The following is a 25,693-nucleotide window of genomic DNA, read 5'->3' on the forward strand; positions in this document are numbered from 1 at the left end:
TGTGTAGATTTTTTTTGTTATAACTTCACTCAAAACCAAAACAATGTCAAATGTCAGAACCTACAAGTCCACTCAGTCCTACTTCTTGTTCAGTTAATGTCTAAGACAAACAAGTCTGTTTACTTTTACAAGAGCTAATGCTGCTTTCTTCATATTAACAATGTCACCAGAAAGTGGGAACAGGCGTTCGCATGGCACTTTTGTAGCCGGCATTGCAAGGTATTTATGTGCCAGATATGTTAAACATTCATATGCCCCTTCATGTTTCGGCCACTGTCTCCATCCCTCCATGAATCACAACTGAGAATACCAAATGCAGGACAAACTGCTGAGAAATAGGGCAGATACACCCCAAAACTGGTGGTTTTTCTCCCATAAGATATACCAAACCAGCAACAAAAGTAAACTTCTGTTTCACCACATTGCCTAACAAGAAGTTAGAAAAGCAGTCTTCTTAGGCATTCCAGTCCTGGATTCACCACTCAGACATTAGACTTAAAGATGAGTGTTACTTAAAACCAATTCCATCAAACGAAAGGGCTCTTCTGATCCCAAAGAACCAGCCACATACCCAGATCAAGATACAACTCAGATATTACCCAATAATCATGCTGTTGACAATCCTTTAGTATCTAAAATCTAAAGGTTTATTTATAAAAAGAAAGAAAGGTGAGAGTTAAAATTGGTTAAAAGGAAGCATATACATACAATATTGTAAAGTTCTTGGTTCAGGCCTGTAGCAGTAAAGGAATAAACTGCTGGCTTGTTAAATCTATGTCTATACTGGCAATTGAATGACAAAACTTTTGTCTTTCAGAGGTGTTACCTCCCTCCTCTCCCTGTAAAAGACAAAAGTTTTGCCATGACAAGTGTCAGCATGAATAGTGCATTGTTTGCAGCAGAACTGACAAACGGCATCTACACTGCACGACTTTTAGCAGCACGGCTGTAGCAACACAACCATGTCACTAAAAGCTGTGTAGTGTAGACATCGCCTAATTCTCTGGTTGCTTCTAAATCACTAGCTGGTCCTCGGTCCTTTGGTTAGAACGGTCCCATTCATATAAGTCCATAGTCCAGAGGTCTGAGCAGGAAAAAGGCCAAATGGAGACATTGCCAGGGCCTTTTATAGCTTTTCTCAATGAAGAGAAACCCATTGTTCTCACTGTGAAAAATTACAGGTGACTAGATGGTTTTTGGAGTCACATGATTTTGCTTAGTCACAGCAAAACCATTACCTATACTGCAGATGGAACATTCACAGGAAAGTCCATTAAGTGTAGAAAGGCCAATGTTCTTTAATGGGCCATTCAACTTGAATAGTTCCTTCACAACGTGCTGGCTAAATACCTTGTGGGTGCTACCCAGGAGCAAACATTTGAAATCCAGGTATAAAGCCAATACTCAAAACTTAAAATACAAAAATGATACATGCATACAAATAGTATAATCATATTCAGAAAATCAAAACATTGCTATAGACATCTTACTTGACACACTTTGTACAAGATTTGTTGTAATTATATAACAGTGGTTGCAGAGTCTGAAACCTGACATCTTTTGAAATGGCGATTGCCCTTGTCTGAGCAGGTTCTAGCTGAGCCTTCCCCTTTGTCTCAGTACTGTATACAATGGCCGTTCCTGTTACTGGGCATGTCACAGAGGTGTGGTCCCACTGGAGAAAGGTCTTTCTCTGAGAGGCATGCTGGTGCTATGGAGATGGAAATAGGAACTCTTCTGATCAGGTTCCCTCAGGGAACATGGGAGGGGGCCAAATGGGGAGATCTCACAGAGTGCTTTCGAGTCTGACTTAGCCAGAGGTTTGCTCAATATAGCCACCGGCCCGGAGTCCCAGAACACGAGGGTTGAAGCCTGGGGGTGCTGCCACAGGGCCACCGGGCTTTTCGACGTGCCACAGGGACAGGAGCTCGGATGGATGAAATGAACCTATCACCCAGCTTGGCAGATGGAGACCCTCTGTTCATCACACTAGGAAGGAGATTGGACTCCTGGGCCCTAGTGCCATAGCATTTCCTTATCATGACCCCAAATGGGCAGCCCTTTCTTTCTGCCCCCTGTTCCAGCTGCCAATGCACAGCTCCTCTGCACAGCTGCTTCCTCCTCTGAGCTCGGCTCAGGGTTGCCTGGCTGGAGTGTGCTCCACCTCATCCCTGGTATGGTGTTTGGGAATTTATAGTGATGCCACTGAGCTGAGGAAGGCCCTGGCAGAATCAGCCCAATGAGTTTCAGCTCTTCGACTGGCGAGGGTGAATGGCAAGGTCCAGAGCTACAGGAACTGGCACCAGGAGGGCAGCAGACAGTGCAGCAGTCCAGTGGGGGACCCAGCCAACATGAAAGTATGGAGAGCAGAATGCAGTGTTTGTAGTGGTGGTGGATTCTGGTGGGGTGGGGTGGCCAGCATTAAATGGAAGTGAGAAAGCTGGCATAGTGTGTATGGTGTGAAGGGTGGCTTGGGGCAGGCTCTCCCTCAGCCAATGGAACTGCAGTTGTGTTGCAGGTAGGGAGGGCTGGCTTTAGCCCAATTCAACCAATTCCTCTGAATTGGGCCTCACCCCTAAGAGGGCCCCATGCCCAAGCCCCGGTACCATGTACCAGCAAGAGCCGGTGCACTGTACTGGAGTGGCCCGGCTTCCCCAGGGGGACAATTTAAAGGGCATGGGACTCCCAGCAGGGGCTGGAGCCCCAGGCCCTTTAAATTGCCACCAGAGCCCCACTGCTGGAACCCTGGAGTAGGGCTGCGGGGCTCTGGGGGCTATTTAAAAAGTCTGGGGCTCCCGTTGCTTCTACCACCCTGGCCCTTTAAACAGCTGCTGGAGCCGTGCCACTTCCCCAGGACTCCCTCAGCTATTTAAGGAACCGGGGCAGTAAAAGCAGGGGCCCTTTAAATATCCCCTGAGCGCCAGGCTGCTGCTGCTACCCCAGTGGGGGAGGGAGGACAAGGGGGCACTTACCGTACAGAGTGGGCTGTGCCCCCGGTACCCGCAACCCCTGCCCATACCAGCACCGCACCCCCTGCCCAACCCGCAACAGCCTCTGCCCGCAGCCAGCCCTGCACCCCCTTCCCGCAGCCAGCCCGTCTGCAGCCAGCCCTGCACCCACTGCCTGCAGCCAGCCCATCTCCAGCCAGCCCCGCATCCCCTGCCCACAGCCAACCCCTGTCGCACCCCCCCGCCCTGTCTTCAGCCCACCCCTGCTGCATCTCCCTGCTGCCCTGCCTGAAGCCAGCCACCCCAGAGCCCTCTGTCTCCAGCCAGCCCCACACCTCTGCCCTGCCTCCAGCCAGCCCCATGTCCACTGGTGTCCTGTAGTTCCCAGGGCAGTAACCCTGCACACCTGCTTCAATGAGGGGGGAAGGGAGCAGCTGGGACCCACACACGTGCACACCCTAGGGTGACCAGATAGCAAGTGTGAAAAATCGGGATGGAGGTGGAGAGTAATAGGCTCCTATATAAGAAAAAGACCCCAAAATTGGGACTCTCCCTATAAAATCGGGACATCTGGTCACTCTAGCACACCCCCAGGGATTGGCGGGGACCCACACATGTGAAACGGAGCTCAGTTCTAGTTCAGGCCCATCTTTTTCAAAAAGAACTTTAGGTAGGGTTAACATACATCTGTATTTTCCCGGACATGTCAGGCTTTTTGGTTCTTAAATCGCCATCTGGGAGGAATTTTGGGGAATTCCTGGGAAAATATGGATGTATGGTAATCCTAGCAGTACAAAAAATACATACTGTGGCACACCCCTTAAATCAGAACTTTTCATAGGTAACCGGTTGCTAAGAAATGAAAGGCTTTTTTTTTACTTAATTTTTTTTTTAGTCATCCCTGCTGGGCCCCACCGAAAATATTCGAATTGGGCCCCGCACTTCCTAAAGCCGGCCCTGCTGAGGTGGGGCTCTCTGCACTGCTGGCGCTAAGTGAAGGATTTGCTCTTTTAAAGTAGTTCTGTTCCTTGGTTTGTGTCCCATTGCTGTATCTTGCCCCATGGCACCACTGAGGAGAGACTCAACACAAGGGAGTGATTTTTATTCATCCACATTCATGACAGATGCACCAAAAGGTGCCAGAGTGCTCAGCAGATGCTGCCGCTTGATTCCTTCACACCTCCATGCAGGGTTCTCACCAGGGCAGGGTATTTCCTTCCCAGCTCACCAGGATACCATGGTGTTTCTCAGAGAGGTCACAAATCACCTTCATGAGCCCACTCACGCTCTCGTCCACCGTCAGGTCTGCCTGCAACATTCACACCAGAGCATGAGATGGAATACAGCTGCACTTTCCTCTCCAAGCACTAAGTATCCAGGGCTGGCTGGGGGTTTTCAACCTCTTCCATATGGTGACTCCCACATTCCAACAGAAAGATGGCCAGATACCTTGGATTTCTATCTGGCCATTGATTGTTTGAAAAGTGTGAATTGGGAGTGCTTTATTCCAGGTGGGCCTGATTGCTATAAAAAGGCAGCCATTTGCGAACCAGTTGAGCGGCAAACAGTGGAGAGGCTAACAGAGGGAGTTAGCCTGGGGAAAGCCCACTGAGACTTTTATCTTGCAGGCTTCTCTGAGTAGTTACTGCAACAGCTGTGGAAGGTAATATGGATGGTGAGCGATCAGCTGTTGTGACCTGCACAGGATATGCCACGTTTGTCTTTCTTCCCCAGGACAGAAGTAACTCTGTCTGTACAAAGTGCAAGCTGGTCCCCATATTGGTAGAGAAGGTTCAAAGTCTGGAGAAACAAATATCAACCATGCATTGCATAAAAGAAAATGAAGACTTCCTGGACAGATGTCAGAATATGCTTCTACGGGCACAACATTCTCAAAAATCAGAGCAAGTTGCTCAGTGGGGACAGAAAGATGGTGAAGAAAATTGGCAGCACGTGACCTCCAGAAGAAGAAAGAGAAGCATCCATGTACCAGCAATGCAGATACAGGTGAGTAATCATTTTCAAGTTCTCTCCATGGGTACTAACGCGGAAAGTGAACTAGATGATACATCCGAGGGAAGGGAGCAGAAGGAGACTCCAGCGATTGGAAGGCATGAGATGCATTGTCCTAGGGATGGGGGTTGCACAACCACCGCTCCAAAGTGGTGGTCATTGGGGACTCCCTCCTAAGGGGGACTGAGTCATCTATCTGCTGTCCCAACCGGAAAACCGAGAAGTGTGCTCCTTGCTTGGAGCTAGGATTCACGATGTGACGGAGAGACTGCTGAGACTCATTAAGCCCTCGGATAGCTACTCATTCCTGCTTCTCCACGTGGACACCAATGATACTTCCAAGAATGACCTTGAGTGGATCACTGTAGACTATGTGGCTCTGGGAAGAAGGATAAAGGAGTTTGAGGTGCAAGTGGTGTTCTTGTCCATCCCCCTCGTGGAAGGAAAAGGCCCAGGTAGAGATCGTTGAATTGGAGAAGACAACGAATGGCTACGCAGCTGGTGTCAGAGAGAAGTCTTTGGATTCTTCGACCATGGGATGGTGTTCCAAGAAGAGAGAGTGCTAGGCAGAGAAGGGCTCCACCTAATGAAGAGAGGGAAGAGCATCTTCACAAGCAGGCTGGCTAACATAGTGAAGAAGGCTTTAAAGGAGGTTCACCAGGGAAGGAGACCAAAGCCCTGAGGTAAGTGGAGAAGTCGGATACCAGGAGGAGGCACGAGCAGAAGAGTGCAAGAGGGGAGGACTCCTGTCTCAGACCGAGAAAGTGGGACAATCAGCAAGTTATCTTAAGTGCCTATATGCAAATGCAAGATGCCTGGGAAACAAGCAGGGAGAACTGAAAGTCCTGGCACAGTCAAGGAATTATGATGTGACTGGAATAACAGAGACTTGGTGGGATAACTCATATGACTGGAGTACTGTCATGGATGGATATAAACTGTTCAGAAAGGACAGGAAGGGCAGAAAAGATGGGGGATTTGCATTGTATGTAAGAGAGCAATATGACTGCTCAGAGCTCCAGTATGAAACTGCAGAAAAACCTGAGAGTCTCTGGATTAAGTTTAAAAGTGTGAGCAACAAGGGTGATGTCGTGGTGGGAGTCTGCTATAGACCACCAGAGCAGGGGGGTGAGGTGGAAAAGACTTTCTTCTGGCAACTAACTGAAGTTACTAGATCACAGGCCCTGGTTCTCATAGGAGACTTCAACCACCCCGATATCTGCTGAGCGAGCAATACAGCGGTGCACAGACAATCCAGGAAGTTTTTGGCAAGCCTAGAGAATAATTTCCTGGTCAAAATGCTGGAGGAACAGGAGCTGCTAACAGGAAGTTTTGCAAGGGAGTTTGGAAGGGGGGTAGGAAGGGAGGGGGGGTCCCTTGTCGGTCTCATCTGTGACCCATTGGTCCCCTGAACCTGTAAACTGAGCCACATCGAAAACCTTTCTGTTTACAGCAGAGCAGAGCCGACAGGGAGCTGTAGACAGGAATTTGAGAGAGTTTGACAGAGGGAGGCTTACAATGGTGAGGAGGACCCGCAACACCTGTGCCAGCACTGCTTCTGTCTCCTCCACCTGCGCCTGTAGCCAGACAGAGCACCAAAGCATGGATGCTTTTACCCAGATTCTGGTGTGGGCTTGCAAAGACGGTAATTTGCAATTTCCACTTACTGATATCCAGGCTGGGGGTGGCATCCAATGTGAAAGGTGCCTACTGGTGGAATCTCTCAGGCAGCAGGTGGGAGAGCTACAGGAGGAGGTGGCTAGGCTGAGGAACATCCGTATCCATGAGCAATTCCTGGACAATATCCATGTGGAGACAGCTGATGGTGCTGTCCCAGTTGACAGGACTACCGACACTCCAGTGGAGGAGGAGATGGCTCAGGGTGTATCTGACACACCAGTGGAGGAGGAGGCTCGGGGGGGACACACAGCCAGCTGGTTACTTCTAGCAGCAGGCAGTGCTCCACCACTGCTGCGAACCCTCCTGCTGTGGTAAAAAATAACCTTTATGCTCTTCTTGATACAGGAGAGAAGAAATCACCCCCAACAGTTAAGGAGGGGAAGCCTCGTACCCCTAAGGCTGGGAGGTCTGCTGCCACCACTGATAATAAGAAACGTAGGGTAGTGGTGGTTGGAGACTCTCTGCTGAGGGGGACGGAGACACCCATCTGTCGCCCTGACCGTTCATCCCGGGAGGTATGCTGCCTGCCAGGGGCCCGTATCCGAGATGTTACAGAGGCCCTGTCGAGGATTATCCGGCCTTCTGACTACTATCCCATGCTACTCATCCATGTGGGCACAAATGATACTGCGAGATGTGACGCTGAGCAGATCAAGAGTGACTACAGGGCTCTGGGAGTACGGGTTAAGGAGTTTGGAGGGCAGGTGGTATTCTCTTCGATTCTTCCTGTTGAAGGTAGGGGTCCGGGCAGAAACAGATGCATCGTGGAGGTGAATGCCTGGCTGCGAAGATGGTGTCGCCAGGAGGGCTTTGGCTTCCTCGACCACAGGATGCTATTTGAGGAAGGACTGCTAGGAACAGATGGTGTTCACCTTTCGAAGAGGGGAATGGCCTTATTTGCGCACAGACTGGCTAACCTAGTAAGGAGGGCTTTAAACTAGGTTCGACGGGGACAGGTGAGCAAAGCCCACAGGTAAGTGGGGAACAAGACCTGGGAGATGGGTTGGAAACAGGAGGGAGCACGGGCTATAATGGCAGAGAGGAAGGAGGGTCAGGGCAAAGCTGGGAGGCAAGATCAAACCAGTATCTTAGATGCCTTTATACAAATGCAAGAAGTATGGGTAATAAGCAGGAAGAACTGGAAGTGCTAATAAATAAATACAACTATGACATTATTGGCATTACTGAAACTTGGTGGGATAATACACACGACTGGAATGTTGGTGTGGATGGGTATAGTTTGCTCAGGAAGGATAGACAGGGGAAAAAGGGAGGAGGTGTTGCCTTATATATTAAAAATGTACACACTTGGACTGAGGTGGAGATGGACATAGGAGACGGAAGGGTGGAGAGTCTCTGGGTTAGGCTAAAAGGGGTAAAAAACACAGGTGATGTTGTGCTGGGAGTCTACTACAGGCCACCTAATCAGGCGGAAGAGGTGGATGAGGCTTTTTTCAAACAACTAACAAAATCATCCAAAGCCCAAGATTTGGTGGTGATGGGGGACTTCAACTATCCAGATATATGTTGGGAAAATAACACCGCGGGGCACAGACTATCCAATAAGTTCCTGGACTGCATTGCAGACAACTTTTTATTTCAGAAAGTTGAAAAAGCTACTAGGGGGGAAGCTGTTCTAGACTTGATTTTAACAAATAGGGAGGAACTTGTTGAGAATTTGAAAGTAGAAGGAAGCTTGGGTGAAAGTGATCATGAAATCATAGAATTTGCAATTCTAAGGAAGGGTAGAAGGGAGTACAGCAGAATAGAGACAATGGATTTCAGGAAGGCGGATTTTGGTAAGCTCAGAGAGCTGATAGGCAAGGTCCCATGGGAATTAAGACTGAGGGGAAAAACAACTGAGGAAAGTTGGCAGTTTTTCAAAGGGACGCTATTAAGGGCCCAAAAGCAAGTTATTCCGATGGTTAGGAAAGATAAAAAATGTGGCAAAAGACCACCTTGGCTTACCCTTGAGATCTTGCGTGACCTACAAAATAAAAAGGCGTCATATAAAAAATGGAAACTAGGTCAGATCACGAAGGATGAATATAGGCAAATAACACAGGAATGCAGAGGCAAGATTAGAAAAGCAAAGGCACAAAATGAACTCAAACTAGCTATGGGAATAAAGGGAAACAAGAAGACTTTTTATCAATACATTAGAAGCAAGAGGAAGACTAAGGACAGAGTAGGCCCACTGCTCAATGAGGAGGGGGTAACAGTAACGGGAGACTTGGAAATGGCAGAGATGCTTAATGACTTCTTTGTTTCGGTCTTCACTGAGAAGTCTGAAGGAATGTCTAGTATAGTGAATGCTTACGGGAAGAGGGTAGGTTTAGAAGAGAAAATAGGGAAAGAGCAAGTAAAAAATCACTTAGAAAAGTTAGATGCCTGCAAGTCACCAGGGCCTGATGAAATGCATCCTAGAATACTCAAGGAGTTAATGGAAGAGGTATCTGAGCCTCTAGCTATTATCTTTGGGAAATCATGGGAGACAGGGGAGATTCCAGAAGACTGGAAGGGGGCAAATATAGTGCCCATCTATAAAAAGGGAAATAAAAACAACCCAGGAAACTACAGACCAGTTAGTTTAACTTCTGTGCCAGGGAAGATAATGGAGCAGGTAATCAAAGAAATCATCTGCAAACACTTGGAAGGTGGTAAGGTGATAGGGAATAGCCAAAGAACAAATCGTGTCAAACTAATCTGATAGCGTTCTTTGATAGGATAACGAGCCTTGTGGATAAGGGAGAAGCGGTGGATGTGACATACCTAGACTTTAGTAAGGCATTTGATACGGTCTCGCATGATATTCTTATAGATAAGCTAGGAAAGTACAATTTAGATGGGGCTACTATAAGGTGGGTGCATAACTGGCTGGATAACTGTACTCAGAGAGTAGTTGTTAATGGCTCGCAATCCTGCTGGAAAGGTATGACAAGTGGGGTTCCGCAGGGTTCTGTTTTGGGACCGGTTCTGTTCAATATCTTCATCAATGATTTAGATGTTGGCATAGAAAGTACGCTTATTAAGTTTGCGGACGATACCAAACTGGGAGGGATTGCAACTGCTTTGGAGGACAGGGTCAAAATTCAAAATGATCTGGACAAGTTGGAGAAATGGTCTGAGGTAAACAGGATGAAGTTCAATAAAGATAAATGCAAAGTGCTCCACTTAGGAAGGAACAATCAGTTTCACACATACAGAGTGGGAAGAGACTGTCTAGGAAGGAGTATGGCAGAAAGACATCTAGGGGTCATAGTGGACCACAAGCTTAATATGAGTCAACAGTGTGATACTGTTGCAAAAAAAGCAAACGTGATCCTGGGATGCATTAACAGGTGTGTTGTAAACAAGACACGAGAAGTCATTCTTCCGCTTTACTCTGTGCTGGTTAGGCCTCAACTGGAGTATTGTGTCCAGTTCTGGGCACCGCATTTCAAGAAAGATGTGGAGAAATTGGAGAGGGTCCAGAGAAGAGCAACAAGAATGATTAAACGTCTTGAGAACATGACCTATGAAGGAAGGCTGAAGGAATTGGGTTTGTTTAGTTTGGAAAAGAGAAGACTGAGAGGGGACATGATAGCAGTTTTCAGGTATCTAAAAGGGTGTCATCAGGAGGAGGGAGAAAACTTGTTCACCTTAGCCTCCAATGATAGAACAAGAAGCAATGGGCTTAAACTGCAGCAAGGGAGATTTAGGTTGGACATTAGGAAAAAGTTCCTAACTGTCAGGGTAGTTAAACAATGGAATAGATTGCCTAGGGAAGTTGTGGAATCTCCATCTCTGGAGATATTTAAGAGTAGGTTAGATAAATGTCTATCAGGGATGGTCTAGACAGTATTAGGTCCTGCCATGAGGGCAGGGGACTGGACTCGATGACCTCTCGAGGTCCCTTCCAGTCCTAGAGTCTATGAGTCTATGAGGAACCAACTAGGGGCAGATCTTTTCTTGACCTGCTGCTCACAAACAGGGAAGAATTAGTAGGGAAAGCAAAAGTGGATGGGAACCTGGGAGGCAGTGACCATGAGATGGCCAAGTTCAGGATCCTGACACAAGGAAGACAGAAGAGCAGCAGAATACAGACCCTTGAATTCCGAAAAGCAGACTTTGACTCCCTCAGGGAACTCATGTTATTCTCCTCAGGATCCCCTGGGAGAATAACATGAGGGGGAAAGGAGTCCAGGAGAGCTGGCTGTATTTTAAAGAATCCTGATTGAGGTTCCTGGAACAAACTATCTCGATGTGTAGACAGAATAGTAAATACAGCAGGAGACCAGCTTGGCTTAACAGTGAAATCCTTGCTGATCTTAAACGCAAAAAAGAAGCTTACAAGAAGTGGAAGATTGTACAAATGACCAGGGAGGAGTATAAAAATATTGCTCAGGCATGCAGGAGTGAAATCAGGAAGGCCAAATCACACTTGGAGTTGCAGCTAGCAAGAGATGTTAAGAGTAACAAGAAGGGTTTCTTCAGGTATGTTGGCAACAAGAAAAAAGTCAAGGAAAGTGTGGGCCCCTTACTGAATGAGGGAGGCAACCTAGTGACAGAGGATGTGGAAAAATCTAATGTTACTCAATGCTTTTTTTGCCTCTGTCTTCACAAACAAGGTCAGCTCCCAGACTACTGCACTGGGCAGCACAATATGGGGAGGAGGTGACCAGCCCTCTGTGGAGAAAGAAGTTTGCAGATGACACTAAATTGGGAAGTGTGGTAGATATGCTGGAGGGTAGGGATAGGATAAGTAGGGTAGGGTAGGGATAGGATACAGAGGGACCTAGACAAATTAGAGGATTGATCCAAAAGAAATCTGATGAGGTTCAACAAGGACAAGTGCAGAGTCCTGCACTTAGGATGGAAGAATCCCATCAGGGCCGGCTCCAGGCACCCGCATTCCAAGCTGGTGCTTGGGACAGCAATCTGCAAGAGGCGGCAGTCCCCCTTGTTTTGCCCCCAAGCAGCGCACCAAATTGCCGCCACGGAGGGCGGGGGCAGTCTGTGTACCCTTAGGGCGGCAGGCGCGTTTCCACGGTGGCGGCAATTGGGCAGCAGCTTCTATGTTTAGCTGTCTGGGCGGCTTCAGCTAAACATAGAAGCTGCCGCCAAATTGCCGCTGCTGCGGAAACGCGCCTGCCGCCCTAAGGGCACATGGACTGCCCCCGCCGCCCAGGGCCGCAATTTGGCGCACTGCTTGGGGCGGCGAAAACTGTAGAGCCGGCCCTGAATCCCATTCACTGCTACAGACTAGGGACCGAGTGGCTAGGCAGCAGTTCTGCAGAAAAGGACCTCGGGGTTACAGTGGATGAGAAGCTGGATATGAGTCAACAGTGTGCCCTTGTTGCCAAGAAGGCTAATGGCATTTTGGGCTTTATAAGTAGGGGCATTGCCAGCAGATCGAGGGATGTGATCATTCCCCTCTATTTGACATTGGTGAGGCCTCATCTGGAGTACTGTGTCCAGTTTTGGGCCCCACACTACAAGAATAATGTGGAAAAATTTGAAAGAGTCCAGTAGAGGGCAACAAAAATGATTAGGGAGCTGGAGCACATGACTTCTGAGGAGAGGCTGATTGGAACTGGGATTATTTAGTCTGCAGAAGAGAAGAACGAGAGGGGATCTCATAGCTGCTTTCAACTACCGGAAAGGGGGTTCCAAAGAGACTAGATCTAGACTGTTCTCAGTGGTACCAGCTGACCGAACAAGGACTAATGGTCTCAAGTTGTAGTGGGGAAGGTTTAGGTTGGATATTAGGAAAAACTTTTTCACTAGGAGGGTGGTGAAGCACTGGAATGGGTTACCTAGGGAGGTGGTGGAATCTCCATTCTTAGAGATTTTTAAGGTCGAGCTTGACAAAAGCCCTGGCTGGGATGATTTAGTTGGGGATTGGTCCTGCTTTGAGCAGGGAGTTGGACTAGATGACCTCCTGAGATCCCTTCCAACCCTGTTATTCTATGATTCTAGCAAGGAAGGTGGTTGTGACCATCCGAAACCGGTTTGGATCCCACTTGCCTGAAGGGGTCTGAGAATTCCTGGCCTAAAGAATCTTCTTTTCCATATAAAACGAGTGCAGCTCAATCAAGTGTCCCTTCCTCCTAGCCTGGAGTCTTGTGTAGGGGCTTGTCTAACTCCTAAAGGTTTCCATTCAACAGGCCACTTGCCAGAGAGCCATACCCTGCTCCCAACAGTGATTTACCTTGACCTGGGGGCTTCCCACCGGTCTCCATGCTTCTTTACCCCAACTGACCCTCTTGGCTTTTCTAATCACCTGGTCCCTAGCTGATCAGTCTCAGCTGGGGGGTCACTGATCTGCCACAGGTAAGGCTGAGCCTAACTCCCCTTAAAGAGCCAGCCACCCTTTGACACCATGGTTAACATTGTCCAAATCTCAGTGTTTGGACAGACAGGGTGGAGCTCTGGACTTACATAAAAATGGAATGGGTATGTCATTGGAAAACACTGATTTCAAGACCTGAGGATGACTCAGAGGCTGCAGCTACACAAACCCATTTTGGGACATACACCATTGCACTAGGACCAGTTCAGCTTCCCCAGTGCTAACAAAGGTGAGCAAACCCGCATGCACTGGAAATTGGCCCTTTTAGCTTCCTGTTGTCTAACCCCATCCAGAGCAGGCCTACATACTACAGCCATAGAAACACCAGCAGCTGGGATACACTGGCCCTCACGCTGTTGCTTAGCTCTGGTGGAGATACGCTGGTCCTGTATTTCCTAAGTATCACTGGGGTAGACGAGGCTGAGTAGTGTGTGCTGCAGAAGGCTTTCTCCATACCCTGCTGTGTAGCATCATAAGCCTGTTTTTGCTGAAAGTCCTTCAATTTTATTTCATGAATGATGTGGCCTGAAGGATGGTGGATCCTCTGTGAATGTTCCATTTTTCTCCTGAGCAAATGATTTAATTATGGCTGTATTAGTATCTGGCTCTAGTTCCTTTTCCCTGCCAACACACATATCACAGCAGAGGCAGCAGAAGGATCCCTGAGTAAAAGGAAATGCTGGTGCATCCTCACCTTTCCCCAGACAATTTCTCTGCTGGGAGCCATAATTACCTGCACATTAGGTTGAAAGTTTCCCAGCTCAGTTTTCACCCAGCCTGGGTGCAGTGCAGTGCACAGGATCCCGTCTTGCTTGTATCCCATCGACTGGCACTTTGTGAGCATGTTCAGCGCCGCCTGGAGGCGAAGCATATGGTGAGCTGAGGCAGAACCACAGCAACCCCAGGCACGACCCACCAGACCCGGCTCATTCACATGTGGGGGACGCTGCATCTGGGAATGATCCACATTCACTGCCTGAATAGCCAGGAACTGAGGGATTCAGCCAGGCTGTGGGAGGGGAGAAGTGCTGTAGTGGCAGGGGGAAGAAGATCCTGGGGCAAGGGAAAGGCAGCAGAGCGAAGACGAGAGGAAGGAGCCTTCTGTAAGGGAACTTTTGCCCCTTTACTGACACTCAGGGGGGATTTGTGGTGGGCCATCTCCCAGTACCAAAAGAAAGGGGAAGAGAAATCAGGATCCTGAGACTGACTGACTGAGGCCAATGCTCCAGGTCAACCTGATTGACAGGTCAGCCAGGCCAATGAGGGAGTCACAAGGCAGGGGGTCCCATCCTCTGTGTGAGCTGGAGCTGCTGGGCCAGAGCAGGGCCAAGCTAAGGAGAGCTGGAGTCAGAGCTGCGCCAGAGGCAGGACCGGCGCTAGAGTTTTTCGCGCCCTAGATGCACAGCCATTTCACCGCCCTGCGCGCCGCTCCTGCGGTTCCGGTGGAGCTGCCGCAGCCATTTCTGCGGAGGGTCCGTTGGTCCGCGGTTCCGGTGGAGCTGCCGCAGGCATGCCTGCGGGAGATCCACCAGAGCTGTGCGGGACAGTGGACTGTCCGCAGGCATGCCTGCGGCAGCTCCACCGGAACCGCGGACCAATGGACCCTCCGCAGGCATGACTGCAGCAGGTCCACCGGAGCCGCCTGCAGCCCTCCCCCCCTTTCCCCCGGCAAAATGCCGCCTCCCGAAAATCCTGGCGCCCTAGGCGATTGCCTAGTTCGCCTCAATGGAAGCGCCGGCCCTGGCCGGAGGCAGAGTGGAGCTGGAGCTCAACCTGGGGCTGGGGCTGGAGCCATCTGGAGCCAGGTGCAGGGAGCAGCTGGGCAGAGTGAGGGGGTTCCTGGGCATAGGGTCCAGCACAGGGAGACCCCACCAATCAAGAGGCATTGCAGGCTGCACTAGGAGGGGGATCATAACCCCCATGGGAGGACAACACTGGGGGGAAGGGCCCTGCCACCTAGAACTTGAAGGCATGTGGCCATCGCCCGAGTCAGTGTCTGACCCGCAGCATCCCTGCAGCACAGCCAGGACCTGGGCAGGGGCCTGGGATATGTGAGGAACAGACTGTGCACTTCCCATGCATTCCAGCAACAGCTGCTTGGGGTTCCCCTGTGCCACAGAATGGAGTGATGGTTTTTCCTTTCACCTTTCCCAGTTTCTCCTTATTTTTAATGACTTGCTGTTTAATAAATCATGTTTGCTTTGAACTATATGCAATGATCAGTTGGTCAGGGAAGTGTCCGGAGCAGAAAGAGTACCCCGGAGTGGGGAACACTCTAGCCCTGTCCTAAGTATGACAACCAGATTGGGGGTCGAGTCCCAGGAATCCTGGGCCTAGTCTTGTCAGGGTTACAAGGACTCTGCACAGATGAGAGTAGATGGGGTCTCCGCAAGCCAGGGCCTCTGGGTAAAGGGAGTGAGAGCGAGGACTCAGGTCCTTTGACTAGCGAATTCTAATGGTGTAGTTCACGGGTTCTCAAACTGGGCGTTGGGACCCCTCAGGGGGTCACCAGATTATTACATGGGAGGTCGTGAGCTGTCAGCCTCCACCCCAAACCCTGCTTTGCCACCAGCATTTATAATGGTATTAAATATATTTTAAAAGTATTTTTAATGTAGAAGGGGGTTCGCACTCAGAGACTTGGTATTTGAAAGGGGTCACACCAGTACAAAAGTCTGAGAACCCCTGGTGTAATGTATAGCCAGGAAAGTTCCCCATAACAGCAGGACCATTCCCCGACTTACACTTCAATGGGAGGTGGGTCAGAGCAGGGAGAGAGCGGTTACAGTGAGCATGGGAGCCTGGAAGAGTGGAATTCTGGCTGTGTTCAGCATAGCAGTGGAAATACCAGATCCTTGAAGGATCTCACAATGCTGTGCACTCCAGACATCTGCAGGCACTTGTGTTGGGATGTCCGGGTGCCTAAGGCGCCTGACCTTTTGCGTGGATCTTATGCTCATCATTTTACTCCTGGGGAAATTGGTGCAGAATTTCGCAGAATTCCCTGTTTCCCTCACAAAATTGGGGCTGCAGAGCTGCTGGCCGCCACTAGGGGCCGCTGGACTCTCACAGTGAGAGGAGCTGGAGCGCCCAGCCTGGCTGGGCTGAAGGCTGCATGCTCTGCCTGATACTCATCCTCTGGAGGACACAAGAGGGCCTGGGAGATCCAGCCAGCTCTAGAAAGGGGCAAGGAAAGTCAGGGTGGCACCACACCACATCCCCTGCCAGGCCAGTAAAAAAGCTGGGGGGAGTAAAGTCTTTGGGAGTGCTGTTGTCTGGGGCAGGGGATGCCCCACAACTGGGCTCTAGCAGGATGGGGGTGTCTGGGCTGTGGGGGTTCCCCACAGCTGGGCTCTGGGAGGAAGTGAGTGCAGGTGTCTGGGCTTTGGGGGCCCCACACAGCCTCCTCCATCACCCTTCAACTAGAACTGGGTTGTCATAGGGGTTTCATTAACTCTCTACTCCTGGGGAATCTTTATTGCTGTTGTCTATATTGTTGACATACTTGTTGACAGTATTTTGAAATAAATTACAACAATAATTGAAACTGGAATGATTATATTGTGTTATTTTGACAAATAAAATGCAGAATTTTCCACAATTGTAAAATGTTTTGCTCAGAATTTTTAAATGTTGGCATAGACTTTTTATTTTTTTGGTGCAGAATTCCCCCAGGGTTTGCTCAGCACCTTAGGACCCTTCAGGTGAGCAATAAGGTGGCTGAAAAATATTGGTCTTAAAACAAAGCTTGGGCTGTTGGAGAGAGAAGCAGCGTGCACATGCAGGAAGAAATTCCATCAAGATGACCACTGGACCCGTGGTGAGAACATCCCCATTGGGAGCTCAATGCACATGGGCATTTACGAGTTGTGGAGTGGAGACAATAGGAGATTGTAAGATCAAGAGACTTAGCAGCGTTGGAGCCAAGTGTGGTGGAACTTGTGAGGCAGCAAACTTCCCAGGGAGAGTATGAAGTTTCGAACAGCTTTGTAGCTCCATATCCATCTTGCTTCAGGAGTCTGGCCAGTATGGTGGATTACATGGCCGCCTTTAGGCCTATTCCATCAATTCCCCTGAATTGGGCCCCGCGCCTAAGAGGGCCCCGCACCCAGTGAGAATCCCTTCCCTGGCTAGAGGCGCCTTTTTCATTTTTACTCACCTGGCGGTGCACCGGGTCTTCAGCGGCACTTCGGTGGCGGGTCCTTCGCTCGCTCCGGGTCTTCGGCAGCGGGTCCTTCAGTGCCGCTGAAGACCTGGAGTGAGTGAATGACCCGCCACCCAAGTGCCGCCGAGAACTCGGAGCACCGCCCGGTGAGTACAAGCCCCTCGTGGTTTTTTACATGTGGTATGTTGTTTGATTGTTTATTTGTTTTTTTTAAGTCATACCTGCCGGGGCCCCATCAAAACTGTTCGAATTGGGCCCCGCACTTCCTAAAGCCGGCCCTGGTGGATTATATCTGCCTGAGGATGGTCCCTGTTATGCTACCAAGGAAAAGGGGGCAAAACTTTACATCCCATCCCAGAGTGAAATCGATAACTATGCACTCACAGTCAGTGCTTGTAGCAGTCTGAAAAAAGTGTGTGGGTGTCTATCATCTGTAAAGCAATTAATTCTGCCCCCCAAGCCTGACATCAGTTCTGCTCCCCATTTGACCACTGCTCCAGCTGCAGGGCCTGGGGTTCTTCATGCCTCTGTCCCGGGACTGGAGAGGAAGAAGGTTTAGGAGTTCTTTGTCCCCCTCTGCTTCTTCTCTCACTGGGTGTTGCAGGGAAGGTTATTCTGTTATATGGACCAGTCACAAGAAGTGGGCAAAGACCCACCTTTCCTATTGGGGGTTAAATACACTACATTTGGGGGCATCGTGGATGTAACTGTTTCAGAATGGTCATTACCTTCACTCATTATCTTCAGGCTGAGAAATATGAGATTCAGTGACTATCCCATGACTGGTTAGCCTGGGAGAGACATACCTTGCTGCAGCGGTAGGAGACTACTGGCACGAAGGAGAACGTTTCAGGAGTTTTCTCAATGGATCCCAGAACAGTGGAGATGTTGACAATGGCCGCCTTGCTGCAGCTCATCCCTTTCTGGTTGCTTCCCAGGGCAGCCTTCTTCAGCAAGGGCAGGAACGCCTGGGGAGACACTGGGTCACTTTGTCCTTGATAACAAACTCACCAGCTTCTCATACCTAAATCTGCCTGCACCTGAATCCTACTTCCTGTGCTCCCCCAACTGGCTCCCCCTTTGCTTCCTCTTCCCACTCCCCATTTCCCACCTGCCTTCACGGCACCTCTTTTGCTAGGAACAGCTTCCTAATTAACTATCTTTGAGCATCTCCGCCTTCAAGCCACTCCTCAACCACCACCTGCTCTGTTTCTTCTACCACCTAGAATGTCCCTAAAATGCCACTGTCTGTCCTGAATCTGTTTGTGTCTTCATACTATAAACCCTTTAGTGTGAGAGCTGCATTCTATTCTGCTCTGCATGTTGCCAGCTGTAAAATGCCTGGTCCAATTACAATGCTGTATAAGTAATAATAATACTAATTGATTAATAATAAGGCTCTAGATGAGGCTTGCAATGTCTGGATCACCAATGGCATAAAAAGTGGATGCACTAAATTCTCTTCTTTGTTAGGCCTGTGTCACCCCATTAAAGTGAATGGAGCATGTCAGTTGTTACCAGGGCAGCTGCACCTTTGACCCCTTCTCTGGTCTCTGAGTGCCCCCCATCAGGTGTTACACCTTGTGCCGTTACCTCCCCAGGTTGGAATCCTGAGATTCCCCAGGTCTCAGAGCAGGTCTGGTTTGGCACCTGCAAGCAGAGCTGAGCAAAAGTTTTTGACCAAAACTTGTTTTCAGTGAAAAATGCAAATTCAGTGACATCACAATATCTCACAATTTCATGGCAATTTCACAGAATTGTTCTTTTTGGAGAAAAATGCAACGTTTCTGAAAAAATTGAAACATTTTAATTTTTCATTTTAAAATGACATTTTGGACTCTTACCTGGGTCACTAACAGTGGCCCAACAACATTCGTGTTATAGACGCTTAACATATCTTCAGGAGTGGCTGACTCAAGTGTGCTTGGTGGCATAATGCCAGCATTATTTATCAGCAGATTTAGGCCAGTTCCTCCCAGATGGGTCTCAGCTTTCTTTGCAGCGCTCTTGATGCTCGCTGAGTCTGTAGCTTCTGGACAGAGAATACAGGACTGGTTATGAGCATGGTTTGATACATTCCTGATACTATATGAAATAAATACAGCCACAGTTATGGTAGCCTGGTTAAAAGCCCATCTCTAGAGACAACTGACACAGAATTCAGTTAAGATGTTGAGCAGAGGCCTGGCTCACTCCTAACTCTGATGGATCGCCCACAACCTGCAGCCCAATTTTAACCACATCACTGTTAGAATGTGCGCTCCATTCCCGAGGTCAGAGCAGGGAGCACAAATTCAGTCCGGGATTTCCTGTTTCAGGTGAAAAGTTCAGGCATTTTAAATTGAGAACAAGTTAGTCCAGACCTGGCAACATCTCTAGGTTAATGAACTGGAGACTTCAGTGCAATAAGAGTTTATTGAGTAGATTGTAAGTGCAAAATTAGACTCACATAATGCCACTTAACACTTAGAAGTATGGGTTTGGATGCAAGCTAAGGAAGGATCTTCTGGAAAGCAAGGGGAAAATTTGGAATGAGTGTTTTCATGGCTGCACCTACCCTCATTAACATTGTACTACATACCTTGAAGATGTGATGGTGATTTGTGCAGTAGAGAGGTGAAAACAATGTCTAATGACTCTTTGGGCCAATTTAAAGCTGTTTTATCAGAACTAGCTTTGTGCTAATTTACAGATTTTCTCTAAGTTAATTAATGGTAATCATGGACAACCTTACTGAGAACTTCCAAGTGTTTTCGTGTTTCAGTTTTATGCTACAAATGGTCAAACTTGAATGGCTAAAGTTAGTCTTCTACAGTCGTATTTTGGCACCTGAATATTAGTAGCTTGATCAACCACTGAAAGCCAGTAGTTCATGTCTATTCCGGTGCTTAAATATGGATTTAAGAGCTTAGAGTTTATGTCCTATGATTAAAACACTGGGTTAGGAACCAGGTGATCGGGATCCCAACTCTGCCATAGACTTCCTTTGTGATCTTGGCCAAAAGTGTCCACTAATTTTGGGTGCCTGTCTTGAGATACCATTGGGCCTGGTTTTCAGAGGTGCTGAGAAGTCTGGTTGAAATCATTGATAGATGCATGTGCTCAGTTCCTTTCATAATCAGGCTCTCAGAAACTATAAATGGCCTCTTTGAAATTCAGACCAATGTAAACCAAAGACATTTTCTCACCTGAATTTGTTAAAACCCGGGTCACAATCTAAGGAAGAATCTGCATACATGCGAGGGTGAACAACAGACTAAAAACAAAACAAAACAAAACACAACAAACCACTTCTGTCTGGAGAATAATCTTGTGAATTCTCAGGCTAAGGGAGATTTATTTTTGAGAAAGTTAGAAGGGAGGAGGAAAAACTGTACTAAGACTGGAATGGGTCTGGAAACTATAATCACCTAATCTCTGCTGAATGATTCCACAATATGTAACCTCATTCAACACCTTATATTGTTTGGTCATGTATTAGTAGATAAGTTCTGTTGCTATGACAGCCTCACCCCACCTTAGGGCATGTTGTATAAGGAATATTCAGGCATATTCTACCGTAATATTGTCAATCTAGACTGTTCTCGCAGGCACTAGGCTTGGCTGAGATTTCATTTGTCATCTTCTCTCACTGCAGTTCTCACAAAGGTGAGCATGATCCAGTCCTGTTCCTGTGCTGGACTCAGCGACAGAACATCTTTTTGATTTAAAGGGAGCAGAACCAGGTGCAGTGTTTGGCACAGATACCAAACGAGGCAGGCAGCCTCTGTAACTGTGCGTTATGCATTGTTCAGCGATGAGGAACTACGATCCACTGACACTGGCAGTGCACTAAGAAGTTGTGGTCTGTTTAGCTGTACTAGGACGCTGGAAAAGAATGGATGTGGAAAGGGTCATAGAGAACATAGAGCAGAGACTGCGAATCAGAAAGCAGCTAACGGAGAGCTGGCCTTGCAGTGTCTGCAGCGTGCTGGTTGGCAGGAGAAATGCACTGAGGACATACCTAGCTGCAGAATCACAACATTTGGGTGCTTGGAAGCCAAATTTTTTAGTTCCTGGAAGAAAAAAAAAAAAGTATTATGTGCATCACCCCATCAGCCAGAGCCCTGGCACCAAGAACACCCACAGCCCTATGGCACAGATTCTGCTGTCACCCACATGCAATCCCATTCATTTCAATGGGGTATGTGAGCTTAACAGAGAGCAGAAGCTGACACTGTGGCTGGCCGTTAGTAATGCCTGGGAGCGCCAGGACACTGCTCTGAGTGAAGACCATGGGAATAGTGTGGGTGATCATGGAACCAAAAAATCAGAGTAGGTGCATATGAAGTCCCAGCTTTTCCCATTTAGGGCCCTTACCCCATGTTGTTCCCCATCCATTCTGCCCTTCAGCTGGCTTTTCCTTTCCACACACCTTGCATGTTGTTCACTCCCTTTTTCTGTCCATCACTCCTCATCCCCCATCCATCCTCCCTGCTAACCTGACTCCTGGTTCTTCTTCTTTCCCCATCCCCTCAGCCCCTCTCTATCAGTTCTCCTCTTTCCCCCATTCTCCCAACTCTGCCCCAGCCATCACTCACCTGCTCCCCCATACCCATCACTCACTCCTGTTGACAGATTTTTCTCTTATTCCAGAGCCCCCTGGAGCAGGTACTGGGGATCAGCTCATGTTTTAGTAATTGCTCTGTGGAGACCTTTGAGAAACAGCTACGGAACCTCCCAGATCTCCCTACGGGCTGCTGTGAAGTAGTAAAGGTGCATCTTTTAGCACCAGGTGGTGATAAAGTAGTAGCGCAGAAACCCTTTTTGCCCCATTGCTGTCATACGGGGGTTGGGGGACTGGCTGGGGATATCAGCACAGCTGAGTGAAAATTTTTGGCCAAAACTCCTTTGAGCAAAAGTTGCAGATTTGACAACACCAAAAGAGCTTGTGAATTTGTGGTGATTTCTAGAGAAATCTGAAAAAAATCAAAATGTTTCAATATTTTGGTTCGAAACACTTTTGTTTGGAAATTTCCTGTAATTTTATTTTGAAAAAAACCTTCCAAACCATTTAAAACTGCTCAGAATCAGAACATTTTGATTCAGATCGAAGTAAACGTTTTATTTCACCTGAAATAGGCTTTTTCCGAATTTCTAACATTTTTGTAAAAATTGTTTTTCGTGTGACCCATAACAATATTTTTGTTCGTCTGCTTTTTTGGAATTGCCAGCAAACTAAAATACCCATTACTCGCCCAGCTCTAGATGTTGGCTTCTGGCCGGCCCCTCCGTGACAAGTCGTGGGCAGATTCGGAGAGGCGGGGTCACTGGGAACCTCCCTGAAGACAGTTGCTGGAGAGCAGGAGCCACTTGGTACCAATAGTCCCTCTAATTTTTTACATCCATGTGCGGAATGAATTTTATGTGCACCCGTAGGGAGGTGATGTGTGGCAGGGGTGGGACCAAGGGGTTCGGAGTGCAGGAGGGGGTCAGGGCTGGGGCAGAGGGTTGGGAGGGTTCTGTGGGGTGCAGGCTCTGGCTGCATGTGTGGGATCTGAGGTGGGGCCAGGGATGAGGGCACTGATGAGCTCCCAAAATCCTAATAACTGGTTCCCTCCTGGGTCCTCGGCATCACTTTGGCGGCAGGGGTGGTCTTCACGTGCTCCAGGTTTTCGTTGGCATTTCAGGGACGGGTCCTTCACCTGGAATGAGTGAAGTCCCCCTCCCTCCCCCCCCTGGTGCTGAAGTACCACCACAGGCCTGGTAGGGAACTGCGCAGTGAGTACACCCCCCCACCTGCCTGTCCTCCCCCACCATCCGACCCCAACCCAACCCACGTCCTGCCTCCAACTGCCCACCTCAGAACCTGCAACCCATCAACCCTCCCCCCTGCTCCCTGTCCCCTGACCAACCCCTCCCGAGACCAGGGGTGAAAGTAAGTCCAGTGACAAGTATCAGAGGGTAGCCGTGTTAGTCTGGATCTGTAAAAGCAGCAAAGAATCCTGTGGCACCTTATAGACTAACAGACGTTTTGGAGCATGAGCTTTCGTGGGTGAATACCCACTTCCTCAGATGCATGACATGCATCTGAGGAAGTGGGTATTCACCCACGAAAGCTCATGCTCCAAAACGTCTGTTAGTCTATAAGGTGCCACAGGATTCTTTGCTGCTTTTATAAGTCCAGTGACTTACCGGTACCCTTGGGCCAGCTCTGGCCCCTGGGAGGTGCGGGGCCTAGGGTGGAAGGGGCATGGTTGAGGGAGTCAGAGCCAGCCCCAGCCCACCCTGTAAGGTAAATGCCCCCCCCCCAGGGTAGCAGCAGCAGCCCAGGGCTCTAAGGGCTATTTAAAGGACTCCCCTGCTTCTGCTGCCCCGGCCTTTTAAATAGCCTCCGGAACCCATCCCCTATCCAACTTGCCCCACTCCCTGTCCCTTGTCTGCCCCAACCCCATCCACCACTACCCCGAAAGACTCCTGGAACTCCCACATCTACCCAACACCCCTGTTCCCCATCCCCTGACTGCCCCCCCCAGAACCTCCACCTCTTCCAACCACTCCCTGCCCCTTATCCAACCGCTCCTCCCAGCCCCGGCCCGGCCCCATTACCATGCTGCTCAAAGCGGCAGGAGCTGCAGAGCTGCCCAGAGTGCTAGCGCTGGTGGTGTGCAGTGCGCTCTGTGAGGGGGGAGGGAAGTGGGGGAGGGGCTGGGGGAGCCTCCCCAGCTGGGAGCTCAGGTGGGATGGACAGGAGGGTCCCGTGGGCCAGATGTGGCCCGCAGACCGGAGTTTGCCCACCCGACGGCCCCTTTAATAACCGGTTCTACACCAGCTTCTAAATTTAACAACTGATTTTTGTGAACTAGTGCGAACTGGCAGCTCACCACTGGATGAGGGGCTTGGGGTGGTGGTAGGGCTCAGGCAGAGGGTTGGGGTGCAGGGGTGAGGGCAGTAGGGTGAGGCTGGGGATGAGGGATTTGGGGTGCAGGCTGCCCTGGGGCTGCATCGGGGAGAGAGGACTCCCTGCAGTTCTCTCTCGCTGCAGCAGCTCCGGGCACAAGGGAGAGGTGCCTCTCTCTGCTGGGGCAGCTCTGGGGCTGGGGTCAGCTTAGAGGGAACTTAGTTTATTACCCTCGCAGGGTTTGTCTACACTGCAATTAAACACCTCTGGCTGGACCATTCCAACAGGCTGCTTAATTCTGTTGTAGATGTTCATACTTAGACTGGAGCCTGGACGGTAGAACCCTGCGAGGTGGGAGGGTCTCAGAGCTCAAGTTGCAGCCCGAGCCCAAATGTCTATTGTGCAAGGAGCCAGAGAGGAAGAAGCATCACAGGAAGAGCGCCCACTATAGGAAGGATTATGGGACACCAGGAAAATCTCACTTCCCCCACAGCAACATCAAGGGTTAATGGGTGGTCCCAGCACTGTTGGGGAAGGAGGGCTGGGGTCTCAGAGGAGGTGAGGTGGTTGGGCAGAAATCGTGCACTTTTTGGATTCAGATGTCTGAGCATTTCTTGAATAGCAGCATCCTTCCCCATACTGAGCCTGAACATTAGCCAGGTCTGCCTTCGACCCCTGGCATAACAGGCCTATGGATCTGTAACAAATCGTGAATCTGATTGGGCAATGTGTCAGGCTCCCTGCCATCATTACATATCTGTGACATTCTAGCTGTGGCTAGATAATGATAATGGGGACAAGCGAGTGATGCAGCGTGCACTAGAGCTGCGTATAGTTAACGTGCAGCAGTAGAGTTGCATAAGTGTCCAGGGGAGAGGAGAAGCAATGTCTGAGCAGCAATGGGTGGGGGTGATCTGGGGACAGAGGCAGACAGAATGTCTGTGTGTGTGTTGGAGGGGAGCTAACAGAATGGCAGCACCTCACACCCACTCTGCATAAGACGCAGGGCAGTGGAGAATCTGGCCCAGTATTGTTAGGTTGGGTAAAACTGGGGTCAGTCCAAATCAGGCCTCCTACTGAAACTTGCAAGGTTCCTTGTTTTAAGAGGGCAGGAGGTTTCAGGAGTGGAGGGGAACATACAGCTGGGAAACCATATTACAGACTCTCTCAGCCCTTATGGGATCTGCCATCTAAACCTGCTTTTATTCCATGCCCTTTGGGGGAACATTTTCTAAAACAAAGTTCAGCTAAGCAAAAAAGGCTGCTTCTCACCTGCGCTCGCACTCCCTCTGGGTCCCGGCAGGTGGCAAAGATCACTTCTGGTGGGTTCAGTTTCCCAATAAAATGCTTGATCAGCTCCAGGCCAATTCCCCTATTGGATCCAGTCACCAGGACACTACGGACATGAAACCCTGCCATGGCCTCTTTGCAGCTGCCTCTAGTCTCTCTCAGTCTCCTTCTCTTTGTAAGTTCAGTTAAATTTGGGCTGTGTCATTTTCCCTGATCTGATTTCACTCAGTTGAGTCCCCGCCCATCTTTTTTGTTAGTTTCATTGGAGGCGTATGTTTGTTTGAAAAGCTTATGCTGTGTTTGAGAAAATGACTCCTTTGATGAATATCCGGAATAAACAAGAGCTGAGTTGGTGGACATGAGGGTGAAACACGAGTTCGCTG

The 25,693-nt window shown here is 49.2% G+C and overlaps 1 protein-coding gene across 2 annotated transcripts; it reads right to left on the minus strand.

The window, feature by feature from the left end:
* Positions 1-810: 810 nt before the first annotated feature.
* On the minus strand, positions 811-25,527 carry LOC115660373 (C-factor-like). Of its 2 annotated transcripts, none has more exons than XM_030581730.1 (6): positions 25,293-25,527; positions 21,144-21,195; positions 18,985-19,172; positions 17,947-18,108; positions 13,709-13,831; positions 811-1,711 (listed from the first exon to the last, which is right to left on the minus strand). In XM_030581730.1, exons 1-6 carry the CDS (start codon positions 25,437-25,439, stop codon positions 1,487-1,489), a joined length of 897 nt encoding a protein of 298 aa, XP_030437590.1. In that variant the 5' UTR covers positions 25,440-25,527; the 3' UTR covers positions 811-1,486. The 2 variants fall into 2 exon arrangements, with proteins under 2 accessions (XP_030437590.1, XP_030437591.1); XM_030581731.1 differs by lacking the exon at positions 811-1,711 and adding an exon at positions 4,030-4,257 and having other exon boundaries at positions 25,293-25,519.
* Positions 25,528-25,693: the final 166 nt, after the last annotated feature.

This window comes from Gopherus evgoodei, chromosome 12, assembly GCF_007399415.2.
Source record: "Gopherus evgoodei ecotype Sinaloan lineage chromosome 12, rGopEvg1_v1.p, whole genome shotgun sequence".
In the NCBI taxonomy this organism is placed as follows: domain Eukaryota; kingdom Metazoa; phylum Chordata; order Testudines; family Testudinidae; genus Gopherus; species Gopherus evgoodei.